Source organism: Schistocerca piceifrons, chromosome 4 (assembly GCF_021461385.2).
Source record: "Schistocerca piceifrons isolate TAMUIC-IGC-003096 chromosome 4, iqSchPice1.1, whole genome shotgun sequence".
Taxonomy (NCBI): Eukaryota; Metazoa; Arthropoda; class Insecta; order Orthoptera; family Acrididae; genus Schistocerca; species Schistocerca piceifrons.
The window spans coordinates 508,471,069-508,486,318 of NC_060141.1; the positions used below are offsets into that span (position 1 = coordinate 508,471,069).

Sequence of the window (15,250 nt, forward strand, 5' to 3'; positions counted from 1 at the left end):
TGTTAGTCTTATATATCTTTTAAAAAGTACTGAGTGACCAGTATGCACAAGATCCAAAAAATCTGTGGATTGTCTCTAACAAATTTATAGCTTCTTGCTTCTTTGGGAAGGGCATTTCTTCCTCAGCAAAACACTCATTTGTTTGATCATTTTCGTCATTACTGCCATATGTGTCCTTGGACATAATGACACACTTTGCAACAGTATTGTTCTTGAAGTGTACTCTGAGTTTGGAGAAATGAGTTAGATGCCACTTCCTCAGTAGACACAATTTCTTATGGCTTTAAATCTTGGTTGCCTCTACCAAACCAAAGCAAGCTTTTAGGCAATTCTTGATAGTAATGTCACTAACTGCCAACTATACTCTCCTAGGCAAGAAGAATATTTATCTCAAGGTCAATGTCCCTGTCCTGGCCACTCAGAATATGCCAGACCACTTCTTTGTGGTAGTAACATTTAAAACTGTATGACACTCTGGTTCTCCAGTTGTAACTTACTGGTGATATTTGCAGGTAAAGAAATGGCCTTCACATTCATGAATGCTTGTAAATCCATGTGCTCAGAGCAGTTGTCATAAAAATAGTGGTTGCTTTTCTTTTTTTCAGTTAATTTTCTTTAGGTCTGTGTAAATATTTTGCTTGTAATCCAAGGCTGTGTGTTACTATGATAGTCAGTGGATAGAGTCTTTACATCTGCAAACAAATAAATTAAATTACTCTACTGTAAATTTAACTCATCCCTGTCCCCTCCCTTATTATAAGAAGTTAAAAGTTAACTCAATTAGAAAATTAAAATTATTTGGACAGAAGTAAAGGTATCTCATTCAGCACAAGACACTGGTAGCAAAAATTAGTCTCTACCAGCACATGCCCTAAACCAACCTGGCTGCCAACATATGGCATTCATAACCTTTCACATGAGCATGTGACTTGCATGAGTGGCCACTACAGCCATCCCAGAGTTAGCTCATTTGGTCTTGGTGTCAACATTGTATCTGATGGTCAGTGCTGAGCTTTGTCTCTTCATGTATGATACAATTATGTCAAACTTAATGTTGTAGATATTATAACATCTACATGTCTCCCATCCTTAGCAAAGCTGCAGAATACAAAGTAATAAAAGAAATCATGAAACCATGTACATGACTGGCAAAAAAATGAAATGAGAATGTTATATTTTATCAGAATATTGACAACTATGTAAAATGAAATCTTCATACCACCAGACTTACCAGCAATGAGTGCTTCTGTGATTGATTTATCATTAAATTCATAATGAGTGCCCAGACGTTGTAAATGAACAATAGGTTGCCCATGAAAATTTTTCAAGAGATGTGGATCATTCCTGGTTGCAGAGTGTCTTCACTTTAGACATTTACTTGCGCAATAAGATAGGTCTGTTTGCATTAGTATTATTCTCATCCCCAAATGCAGCTAATGGTTTAGTATCTGGTATAAGTGGTCCATGCTGGCAGCTTGCAGCCATCATGCTGTCCTGCTTCTAGTTTCGTAATAAATGGGACACCTGATACATTAAACTGATATAAAATACTTTGTAACAAACTTATCTTGGAAACAACTAGGTTGATTTGATTTTCCAGTGACAAGAAGGGTCAATTTGCCCATTCCTCCATGTTTGCACAGAGATGAATAGTAAAACAGTTCTTATTTTATTTACTTCTGTAGCGGCTGAGCTTCAGTTTTCCTTGCAGTGTAATGCAGTGCAGAGTTGAACTGTGTTGTGTTGTGTGTACGTGAGTGTATAAGTATCATTAAGGCACAGCCATCAGTCGGCTTTTCATGTCATCAGGGGTACTGAGATCGATGGTGAATTTTCATGAGCCATCACAAAGTTTTATGGTTTTTATATGTGTTCTTGTATTGTTCTTGTCTTTGTGACAAGAAGTAGTTTTTGGTTCAGGTACATTTTGTTTGTATGAAGATTGCATATTGTCAAGCCATGAGCATGCCATTTCTTTGAAGAGAATTTAGCTTCTTAAGTGAACACAATAAAGAGACAGTCCGCATACGCAATAATAAGTCATTGCATGCTCCTATAGGCTAACTGATGAATCGTTTAATGACAGATCTAGCCATATGAACACAGTAGTGACCCTGATGTCATATAGCCTGCAACAGCAAGAGGTGTGACTCTGCTGATTCTGATATGATGGAGTCATCAGAGGTGATGATTTCATCAGTTTCAGAACTTGCGATGTACTTTATCCTTTTCTGGCCACACAACCTGACTCTATACAGCTCATACAAGTGGAAGCCAGTTTCCTTTGTGCAGGCATTATGGTAGACTCCACTAAATTTGCCTTGGTTGTTAGTCAGCTGGAACATGGTCACACCACTGAAGTGGAAGATGTGATCACCACATTGCCCGTAGCCAACACATTCAAAAAGCTAAAAATTGGAATTGAACAATGGAAAATCCAGGATGGAATGTAACAATATTATGAAAAGGATAGTTGTCACTCACCATAAAGTGGAGATGCTGAGTTGCAGAGAGGCACAATAAAAAGACTGCCAAAAGATAAGCTTTCAGATCGACAAGGCCTTTGTCAAAAATAGACAACACACACACACACACACACACACACACACACACACACACACACACACACACACACACGACCACACTATGAGCAGCAGCAGCAGTGCATGATGGGAGAAGCGACCAGGTGGGGGTAAGGAGGAGGCTGGGGCAGGGAGGGGGAAGGGGTAGCAGAGTAGGGCTGGGGGACAGTGAAGTGCTGCAGGGGAGTGTACAGGGACAAGGTGGAGAGAGCGTAGGACAGCTAGGTGCACTTAGAAGGTTAGACAGTGGGTGGGGGACAGGTAGGGATGGGGTCTCAGAAAAGGAGATAAAAAGACTGCATGCATAGGTAGAATAGAGGGGTATGTGGTGCTGGAATGGGAACGGGGAAGGGGCTAGAAGGGTGAAGATAATGACTAACGGAGGTTGAGGCCAGGAGGGTTATGGGAACGTATGATGAGAGGGAGAGTTGCCACCTGTGCGATTCAGAAAAGCTTATGCTGGTGAGAAGGGTCCATATGGCACAGGCTATGAAGCAGTCGTGTTGGGTGGCTTGCTCAGCAACAGGGTGCTCCAGTTGTTTCTTGGCTACTGTCAATATGGGCACCCGCATGGCACCATCCTTTGCCAACCTATTCGTGGGCCATCTGGAGGAATCCTTTCTAAACTCCCAGAATCCTAAACCCCTCACCTGCTTCAGATTCATTGGTGACGTCTTTGTGATCTGGATCGAGAGTGAGGACATCCTATCCACAATCCTCCAGAACCTCAACAGCTTCTCCCTCATTCGCTTCGCCTGCTCCTACTTAAGCCAACAAGCCACCATCCTAGATGTTGACCTCCACCTCAGAGATGGCTACATCAGTACTTTTGTCCATATCAAACCTACTAACCACCAGCAATACCTCCACTTTGACAGCTGCCACTCATTCGATACCAAGAAGTTCTTTCCCTACAGCCTAGTCACCCATGGTCTTCACATCTGCAGTGACAAGTAATCCCTCTCAAAATATACCTAGGGTGTCACTGAGGTCTTTTCAGACTGTAATTATCCTCCCAACCTTGTACAAAAACAAATCTCCTGCTCCTTATCTTTCTAGTCATCCACCACCTCCCAATGTCTCACCATCTGGCCATAGAGGAGAGTTCCCCTCATAAAAGAGTACCACCCAGGACTGGAGCAACTGAATTAAATTCTCCGTCAGGGTCTCTACTACCTCTTGTTGTGCCCTGAAATGAGAAATATCCTGCCCTCTATTCTTTCCATTCTTCCCACAGAGGTATTCCACCATCCACTGAACCTATAAAGGCAGCACTACCTTGAAACCAGTCATGTGATCTACAAGCTAAGCTGCAATCACTGTGCTGCATTCTATGTGGGCATGTGAACCAACAAGCTGTCTATCCGTATGAATGGCCACCGACAAACTGTGACCAAGAAACAGCTGGACCACCCTGTTGCTGAGAACACTGTTCAGCTCAACATTATTCATTTCAGTGACTGCTTCGTAGTCTCTGCCATATGTATTCTTCTCACCAATGCCAATTTTTCTGAATTTTGCAGGTGGCAACACTCCCTGCAATACATCCTACATTCTGTGGCAAGTGTGTGTGTGTCAGCCTGATGGAAATGGATGTTCAAGTATGGTTGACACAGGTCGGCATCCGTCGATAGTGACTCTGATCTGTAACTGTTAAAACAAACTCCTCACTTTGTTTGGTTAGTTTCAGATACTATCTCCCTTTAACAGATATTTGCATATCGATGGAGCAGCATGCCAAAATGTATAAGCGGCCCTAGCTTATAATTGAAGCAATGGTGTTCGAAGGATGTCTGTCTTCTTTACTGCTGCACACAGCGACTGCACCATTCGGTACCACAACAACTCCCATTATCTGAAACAATGAACCAAATATCCTTCGCATGTTCACAACGGGCTTATAAGCTTACGTGAAACTTGTTAACAGTAGTTTTTATGCCCAGTTTGCAAATGAATGTTCAGACTTAGATAATATGATATCTTGAATTATAAGTTCCGCCATTCAAGCTGATGCCACATTATAGTCTTGCAAGGATGTTGATTTGTGAAGTATTATAACATCGTTAATGTGTTAATTTGACAATTGCTATGTCGTAAATCCAGAGATAATTTATTCTCTAAATAACGTACAGAAAGAATCATAATACAATGTTCAATTATTGTTCCCTGCTAATAATGTCACTCAATCACCTTTAGCTCTGACATTCTATCAAGAAAATAATTATTCACAGTTACACAATAAAGTTCAATTAAATGATGTAGATGACACAAAGTATTAAAGGTATAACTGAGTTTATTGAACTCCTGAATTATCTAACCGCTGCACTGGAAAGCACACCAATCTGTCATTCAAGGAATTGAAGCTATGATTTACATTCGCAATTCTGACATTGACTACAGCTTCTGACAACACAGTGTACCTGTGAATTCTTCATGATTGTGTGTATATGTTTCCTACTCAAGTCTATTTGTAGAGTTTATGTCAGCATCTGGTACATTGCTATGTCCTTCAATGTTCGTGACGATCATAGATCACAACGACTAAGTCCCAGAATTGATTAAGTATCACACGAGTTACTTTTCCCTCATGTATAATATCTGTTCTGTTATCTGGCTAAACGATAAGTGTTCTATCACCTTTCTTCAGAACTTTGACTAACACATCAAGACGATACTTGAAAAACTTTAAAATTCCAGATAGTTCTGAAACAATCTAATATCGGTCAGTAAGCGTGCTTCTATTGCGATGTCTACAAGAGAGCGAATTAACATCTCCATTGAAGTTTTTCATTGTAGTTGCAGCCAACTTGCAGCTTGATGTGGCTACAACTCTTTTCTTCAATAAATGTTATCTCTGATCACTTTATCGCATCTGGATTTTAACATTTGTAAAGCATATATTTTGAATTCTTTATTTAGAGTTTCATGCTTTGTAAATTATGTGATCATCTGATAGTCTTTCATTTAGTTCTTTCCATGGAATAGATGTTGTTAGTTCTCTAGTCTTTCTTTTGGTCAAACTTTCAATAGTGTTAATATTTTGTTGCCAGTAGCTACCGTCAAGGTCAGGATAATGAAATTTTATATCTTTTGCTGTTGAAACGGATGTCATTAGGGGCTCCATATTTAGGGTGTTATAGTTCCCGTAACCCTCCTGGCCTCAGCCTCTGTTAGTCATTGTCCTCATCCATGTAGCCCCTTCCCTGTTCCCATTCCAGCACTAGACAGCCCTCTATTCCACCGTTTCATGGTCTTTTTACTTATCTCTTTTTCAGCTACCTCTGTCCCCACCCCCCACCTCTCCCCTGCCCGCTGTCTAACTTCCTGATTGCACCTAGCTGCCCTATGCCCTCTTCACCTCGTCCCTGCATGCTCCCTAGTGGCACTTCACTGTTCCCTACCCCTACCCTGCTACCTCTCCCTTCCCTGCCCCAGCATCCTCCTTACCCACACCCAGTTGCCTCTCATGTCATGCACTGCTGCTTTTGCATATGTGCGTGTGTGTGTGTGTGTGTGGAGAGAGAGAGAGAGAGAGAGAGAGAGAGAGATCTATTTCTGATGAAGCCCTTGTTGGTTAAAAGCTTATTTTATGACATTTTTGTTGTGCCTATCTGTGACTCAGCATCTCCTCTATATGATGAGTAGCAACTATCCTTTTCATAATTTTGTAAAACTGGCATTGATGTGATGGGTTTTTGCATTACAAGAGGAATGCCTCTGGAAAGTGTTAACCCAGAAGGATATAGGAGACCAGAAATCTTTCCAATATTTACAGCATTGGTGCAGCGAGGTGGACATTGGGGCCATGCGAGACATCCTTCTGCACATGTTGTGGAACAGCCATTTGATGCTACATCATACATGGAAATGCCTTTGGATGCAGTGGCTGATTTGGCTGACAGGATAGTGAACACTATAGCTCTGATTATTTGTTTAAGAGGGTGCCAGCAGCATCGAGTAATCCAGTACCATCGACAGTGATCTCTAACCCAACTAGTGCACTGGCTGTGACATGTCATTACCTAATGTCAACAATGGTCACACAGGCAGATTTATGACAGTCTGACAGCTGAGGTTGAGGCCTTTACCAAGTGAATTAATGAGTTGCTATTCCGGTTTGGTAGCAGCGACAACAGAAACCTGCACCGCAGGATGTCTAAAAGTTGTTCCTCTGCTACCTCATTAACATCCAGACACAAAAAGCACTCAGTCTGTAGGTATCACAGAAGATTTGTGGACCAGGCACACAAGTACACATCACCATGCACTTACCCAGTGTGCCTCGTGCTGATGCCAAAATACACTGTGATCTCTCACCTGGATAACAAAGGCCTCCTTGATGGTAACATTTTGCAAGCCCATCTTTGACAACCTATACAACTTAAGTAATCCTGGCATCAGGTCAACAGTTCACCTAGCCTCCCACCCCTTTGTGTGACTGAGAATACAAAAAGACTACCATGAATGGGCCCGCATATGTGTAAATGCCAGTGGAGCAAGATCAACCATCAGGTACATGTGCCAAATGGGAACTTTCCAATTACTAATGCATGATTTACTCATGTCCACATCGATTTTGTGGATCCACTACCTCCTTCGAGAGGACAATGATATATCCTTACCATGATCAATCATCTTACATGTTGGCCTGAAGGAACCCAAGTGGATAACATGTTTGCAGAAACATTGGGGCCCTCCTTCATGTCAAGTTGGATTTCTTGCTTTGGTTGTTTGCTGTGCATAACAGACCACAGCCGCCAGTTTGAGTCAGACCTGTTCCCTCAACTAACAAAGTTCTGTGGGATCACAGGCTACCAGTTACCACCTGGCTTGTAATTGTATGAATGAAAGCTGATATCGCTCACTCAAAGCAGCAGTCATGAGCCAAGATTCAGATTGGATGAGAGCATTACCAATGATATTACTGCGTCTCCAGATGACATGTAAACCTGACATATAAATGTCTGCAGCAGAAATTCTTTACTGTGAAATCCTGCACCTACGAGTATAGTTCGAATAAGTGCAACTGTCACAGTTACCTGGTCTCGATTATAGTGACTTCATACTTTGACAGAGGGAACTTACCACCCAACTTCACCCACACCAAGCTCCAAAATATGGCAACACTGATATCTACGTGCATCAGGACCTACCGATATGCATTAATGTCATGCTTGACATGGACAGCATCAGACCTTTGCTGCAACCACTACACACTGGGCCTCACAGGGTATTGCAATGAGGTGAATGCACCTTCAAGATATTGTTAAATGGCAAGCCTACTAACAGTCACCATAGACAGGGTATAACCAGTGTACATTTCACACAATTATCAACCATCCAGTGGCCCATGACCTCACCCACTAGCATCACACCAACACTGGCACCAACTTCATCACCACCCATCACATGACTGTTGTTGACAAGATCTGGACGGCAAGTACACTTTCCGGTATACCATGTGTATGATGCTCCACTTCTCCAAAGGGGCTGATGTAGTGACCAAGCTTCACTCTCTATTGCAGTGTAATGCAGTACAATGCCAGTCATGTACACATGAATGTATCAGTATCATAGTGGTGCAGCTGTCAATCAGCTTTCCATGTCAGCCACCAGGAGCACTGGTATCGATGGTGAATTATTCCAAGCCATCAGAGAGTCTTATGATTCTTATGAGTGTTCTTGTGTTTTTCTTATCTTAACAGCAAGAAATAGTTTTTAGTTCAGATACATTTTATCTTTACAAAGACTGTGTATCATCAAGCTATTAGCTTGCTATTTCTTTGTAGAGAACTCAACTCCTTAGGTGAACACAATAAAAGGACAGTTAGCTTATGCAATAAGTCATTTCATGCATCTAAAAGTACAACCAGATCTCTGTGGAACTATTCTTCTTAAAACATAAAAGTTTTATAGAGAACACTCATGAAAACCAAAGCACTCTCATCCTTATACATTATACTCTTTTAAAGAACTTGATATACCTTCAGTCCACTGAGTACAAATACCATGATTCACAGATTTGTTTTCTTTAGCTGCTTCCTTAAACACCAAGAAACACTATTTTTCAAACCATTTATCAAGTTGCTGCTAGCTGAAAAATTCTATATGCCCCATGTTTTGACAATGTCATGAGCTTTTTCTTTTAAGAATGGTCAATATGCAGGAATATCTTTGTCAATGGTTTGTTTGATCAATTCCCTGACAGACTTCTCAGTGTCAAGAAATTCAGCAGCTTTATTTCTCTTAATATTTTGTAGTCCTCAGAATGATGGGATACTATCATATCTTTCTCTTTTATAATCTTTTGAATCTCACTTCAAGACTTTCTGCTCTCTGCATACTCAAAATACTAAGGTTTTCTTTTAACAAAAGAACGTTTATTTTTCACTTTGACATCCTAAATGTACACTGCACCTTCCTCAGAGATCGACACCTGTCAAATAATTTGTCTTTGTTTCCTGAAGCATTGTCACCATGCAGAGAAACAATAATTTTTTGTATTTCTGGCCTATAAAATGTCCACAATGCATAACATTACTCATGGTATGTACAAGTAATCAAGTGTTTGGTATAGCCACACTCTTATAATGTATGAGGCTTGTTCCAAAAGTGTTCTAGATTATTATAATTCTTTTTAGAAAAAGTGTATTAAAAATTATAAGATATTGTTGATTCACTTGTTGACTATTTTTGCACGTGATCCGCATCCCATTCAGTGTGTGTGGTGAGCTGTGGCATAAACTGCTTTATGCCCTCCTCAAAGAACTCACCTGCCAGCTTCTTCCCCCACTTCAGAACCACTTTCTTCACCTGCTTGTTGATTGAAAATTTAATTGCACTCCTGTGTGCCTCCAGGGAAGTGAAAAGATAATAATCCAAAGATACCAAGCCAGGGAAATATGGTGGGTGGTTCAGAGCATCCCAACCAAATGAGTTCAAGAGCATCTCGGTGGCTAAGGCTGTGTGAAAATGGACATTGTCATGTAACGAGCTCAGTCCTCTCATTGCGTTCCCCTCCTTTTGTTTTGAATCCCCTTTTGAGTTTTTTAGTGTCTCACGATATCATTATTCATTGATGGTGTCCCCCTGAGGCAAAATTAGATTATCCCAGCATTTCTGTGAGTACCTCATATAAGAAAGTTTCTGGATAATTGTGGAAACACTGCAGAAATTTTATCCACTGTCAATCGGCAGTCTTCACAAACAGATTCTTCAATTTTATTCACCAACTCATCAACCAAAATGGAAGGCATTCCATTCCTCTGTTTGCCATGAAGATTTTTTCTGCCTCCACCATACTCCCTACATCACTTTAACACACTCATTCTGTTCGTAACACCTTGACTGTTAACCATTTTGATTTGCAAAAAAATTCAGTAGCTGTTATTCCTTCTGCTTGGTAATGTTTCTTACCAAAGTATTTCGCACAACTGGACACTAAAATATGAATTTGCAGACTACCATGTTCCTGCTCTGCTCACTGTGGTCAGGGGATTCCCCTTTACCACTCAGTGTTGCCAACCCCAAAAGAACAAAAAACCATAGTCCATTATGATCACAGTACACTTACTTTCTGAACATGCCTGTTATCCAGATTTGGAAGTGTGTAACAGTAAACACACATTTATACAAACTGTTCAGAAAACTCTTTATTATGGAGTAAAAACAGAATGATAACCAAAAATAAAGTCAGTCTACATCTACATTTACATGTATACTCTGCAAGCCACCTCATGGTGTTTGGCACAGTGTGCTTTGTGTACCAATGTTGCTTTCCCCTTTTTCTGATCCACCCATGAGGAGTTCATGGAAAGAACAATTGCTGGTATGCCTATGTGCAGGTTCTAATATCTCTGATTTCATTTTCATAATCTTCTCATGAGATGTACATAGGAAAAAAACAATATATTGGTTGACTCTTCCAGGAATGTACTCTCTTGAAACTTTAACTTTAAACCACACCAAGGTGCAGAATACCTATCTTGCAGTGAATGCTTAGCATCTCTGTCATGCTTTTGCACTTACTAAATGAACCTGTAATAAAATGTGCTACTGTTCTTTAGATCTTCCCTATTTCTGCTATCAGTTCTACCTGGTACGGATCCCATATTGATAGGCAGTATTGGTCAAATGAATGTTTTGTAAGCTATCATTTTTGTTGCTGGATTAAATTTCCCGGGAATTCTTCCAAAAAATCTCAGTTTGACATCTGCCTTTCCAACAGTTAATTTTATGTGGTTGTTGCAATTCAAATCACTCCAAATGCATACTCCTAGATAGTATTGCATCCAGTGAAAGTAACTGCTTCCAGTGATTGTTCTGCTATCATATAATCATAAAATAATTAGTCTTTCTGCCTTTGTATTTGTAATGTGTCACACTTGTCTATGTTCAGGAGCAACTGCCACACCCTGCAGCAAGTGTTGATTCTCTGCAGGTCTTCCTGAATTTCACTGCAGTTTTCCAGAATTGTGACTTCTCTGTATACAACAGCATTATCTGCAAAAAGTGTCATGGAACTTCTGATATTGTCTACTGGGTTGTTTATATACATAGTGAAAAGTTATGGTCTTGTAATACTCCCTTTGGGTGCATTCAAAGTTACTTTTAGGTTTGAAGACATCTCCATTGAGAATGAGATGCTGTGTTCTGTTAGCTAAAAACTCTTCAGTCCTGTCAAATGGATGGTCTGATATTCTGTACACTCACATTTTGTTCATTAGGCATTACCTCTGCACCTGTATGTACTGCTTTTTGGGTCTCATGTACGAACACAGCAAGTTAGATTTCACATGACTGTTGCTTTTGGAACCCATGTTGATTCCTACAGAGGTGATTATCGTTCTCCGGAAATGTCATAACACATGAACGTAAAGAAATGTTCCAAAATTCAACAATGGGCAATGTCAGAGATATAGGTCTGTAATTCTGTGCATCTGGTTAATGAGGTTTCTTGAAAATGGGAGTGACCTGTACATTCTTCCAGTTCACTCCTCCAGAGACCTATTATCCACTGCTGCTAGAAGAGGGGTAAGTTCCTTGCATACTTCATGTAGCATCAAACTGATATTCCGGCATGTCCAGTGGCCTTTCCTCTGTTGACTGATGTCAGCTACTTTCTTTCCTATAGTCAGTTATTTTGATACCTGTCATTTTGACATTTGTGTAATGATTTAAAGGAGGAACTAACTGCGATCTTCCTCTTTGAAGCAGTTTGGAAAAAGATTTTTAGTATTTTGGCCTTTTCTGTATCATCCTCCATTTTCCATTATCATCACAAAGTGTCTGGACAGATGGCTGTTGTCTATTTACTGATTTAAGACTGAAGCTTCTTGGATTTCCAAAAGTGAACACCTTATTTCATCTCTGAAATCAAAAGTTCCTGCTGGGTGACATACAATACATTGTGTTGACCAACATGGTATTGAACCATTCTCAGAGTCTCCTTAACATGCTGTCTCAATGCATTTCAGACATTGCTCTTCTTGCCTGTCCTACTCTTTGAATGCAGCCTTCCTGAGCCCATCTAGGTTTCCGTGATAGAGCACTGCAAATTTCAACTGGTCCCAGGCATTCTCAATTGTGTTCATGTTAGCAGACACTGCAGGCTATTGCATTTAGTTGATTCCTACCTCCTGGAGAAAGGTGTTCATGAGGTTGGCACAGTGTGCTGATGCTTTATACTGATGAACCCTTCTACTGCAACCCTGGGGTGTGAATTGGTACCAGGCCACCTCAACAGTCTTCTATAATGATTATTAGGTGTCAGACAAATTCTGCACTTCTAGAATGTTTATATACACTTGCTCCAGAACATGAGTCAATCAAGCTCTGATTTTTAAATGAAGTGATAAATCAATCAATCAAATTGGCGGTCAGGGACTCTGTAGATAATGCGCCGGCCTCACAATTCTCCTCCATAGAAGGCAATTTTGTGCACTTTGGATCCAGTTGTCATGGACTCCTAGTTGGCAAAGGTCTTTCTGTAGCTCATCCTCCCATCACTTCCTGGGTCTTCCAATTGGATGGGCACCATCAGGTCTTCCCATAAGTACAGCTTTTGCTCAAGAGGTGTCTGGTCTCCTAGCAATGTGGCCTGCCAAGCCTATTTCCGCACTTTCAGTTTTTGAATGATGTTCACTTGCCTCATCAGCTCGTACAATCCTTGGTTTTTTTCTACGTCTCCAAGAGTTCCCTTCCTGGACAGGTCCAAAGACCTCCTCACAATGTTTCTTTCGAAGACCAACAAGCTTTCTTCATTGTGCTTAGGGTTTCTGTCCCATACAACAATACTGGCACTATCACGTCATTGTATGCTTTAAGTTTGAACTTAATTTACAGATTCTTGGATGACATTATCTGCTTTAGACTGAAATAAGTCTTAGACCCATTCACAATACATTGGTTTATTTTCTGTTTTAAATTATTTTACCTGTTGAACCATGTATCGAGGTACTTAAAGTTTCCACTTTAGCAAATTTCCATATCCCTACCTGTAATGGGATGTCATTAGGGGCTTCTCTTGATGCCTCCATTACCTCGGTCTTTTCCCCATTAATCCATAACCTGATCTTACTTGCATTTTGTGCTGGGTCTTCTACAGTTTCTGCCATCTCTTCCTCTGAGTCTGCTAGAACTGCAATGTTGTCTGCATAACCTAATAAATCTGCCCTACCATTTAGCGTCCGAATTGGTAAAAGTTTCTGAAATTAAAATGTGAACATAAAATATTAATTCTAACATATAATAGTCATTATGTTATTTTTCCCATACTCATCAATTTACATTTTGTTGAATGTTGTGTTGGATGGCATAAAAACAATATGAGCATTAATATCTGTGATAAATTGTTCAAAGTGACCTAAAGTGAAATAACCACATAAAACTGGTTGTAGGGATAGCAAAAGCGAACCTGAAATTTGGTAGAAGAGTCCAAATGAAAGATAAATAATCTATGAAACATGTGACTTACAAAAAAATCCTTCCACCAATTCCTGAGTATTACTCATCAGTTTGGCACATGTACCAAGTAGTGTAGTATTAGCAGAAATCTGACTTGTGTGTATATTCACTTCAGTAATGCAATCATTGTGAATAAATGTTGTAAAACGATTTTTCTATTTGATGATACATGGCGACAAGTTTTGTGACAAGTTATTTATTACTTTTAAATAAAAATATGTTCAATATATTTATATCTTGTCCCACATTCATGAGGACCATTTGCTTGGGATCTGTGGGAGGTACAGTAGCATATTTATTTTTCTTTGTAAATAGTTATTGTGTATTCCTATTTGTCTGACTTCTTCTACTTCCTGGACGATCTCCTCACTATGGATGTATTCAAACAAAAATCACCTAAAGAATAACAGTAACTTTTGTCAGTGGGCTATTCATAAAGCCCAAGAGCAATATGGCTCTGGTGGCAGGTGCTAGAAGAGAGTCATTGTGCAGTATGGAGAGGATTGCTGTTAAAATTGCAAGAGCATACTTTCCAAGAAGAATCAGATAATTGTTTTACTTCCTTCCCAACCAGAAACTAGTACAGCGAGAAAATCAGAGAAATTAAAGCTGATACAGACGCTTACCAACAGTTGTTCTTCTTGGGTGCCATTCATGAAGTAAACAAGAAAGAGACTAATTATAATGGTACCACACACTTCAGGATAGTCAGTGGAGTATAATTAAAGATGTAGATACAAGAGTCTTGATATAATTATGAAATAAAACAGCATTTTTAAACTTATTGACAAGAGTCACAAAAACTGAAATAGTCCAAATAAATTGTCCAATAATGATTATACTGTCATCAGATTTAGAGTTTCATAAATATTGATACAGCTCTTAATATCTCTCTGTTCTTGAATGAAACCCAAAATCAAGCTGGCCAGTTTATGTATTATTAATTGTGTGAACAGAACATGCAGTACAATGAAGGTCATTACCACCTTGCAGTGTGACTGTTATCTTGTAATCATGCAAGGAACATCATTTAGAATCCTGTCACTATCTATAAATGTTTATAACATTTTTTCAAGAAATGTTTAGTTTAAATATATTGCATCACATGTTACTGAAAACTAGACTTTTTGTGGTTATGTCGAGGCAGTTGTCCAAATTTAGCATTTTTTCTTATGAATTCCAGTAACTGCTTTGTTACTGTTTTACATCACCATTCGTTTTTCTCTTTCTTTGATAGGGTTTTTTTGCTAGCAAGTACTGACTATGAACCACAGTGGAGTGCTTCAGTTTTAATTACCTACAGTGATGATATAAAAACAGAACCACCCACCATAAAAAATCTTACACTGAAGATAAATAATATTCCTTATAATGAAGGTAATATAATTATGCTTTCTTTTTTCTTATTAGTTGTTGTCAATATCATCCTTCTTTAGTTTTAATTTACCAGTTGTTTCTGTTGAAAGTCACATGTTCCACAATAGCCTTTCCAAAACACACACACACACACACACACACACACACACACACACAATTGTGGTGGCAGATGTTTAATTTTATGGCTCTTCATATATTATTTGTACTTTTTTCTGGAGCTGTATCCATTCTTGATTATTAATATTAAACATTATTCTGTGGGTCTAGTAATTCAGTTACCTTCGAAAAAATATAACAAATGAGAAATACTTTGTCTTTTAATTGGC

The 15,250-nt window shown here is 39.4% G+C and overlaps 1 protein-coding gene across 6 annotated transcripts in view; it reads left to right on the forward strand.

Moving 5' to 3' along the window:
- The window catches only part of LOC124796248 (alpha-L-iduronidase), a 232,588-nt gene that overhangs the window by 160,160 nt on the left and 57,178 nt on the right, over window positions 1-15,250 (forward strand). For all 6 annotated transcript variants that reach the window (XM_047260344.1, XM_047260348.1, XM_047260349.1 and 3 more), the window contains exon 10: window positions 14,785-14,924. In XM_047260344.1, coding sequence (XP_047116300.1) covers window positions 14,785-14,924 — 140 coding nt within the window. The remainder of the gene's footprint in view (window positions 1-14,784; window positions 14,925-15,250) is intronic.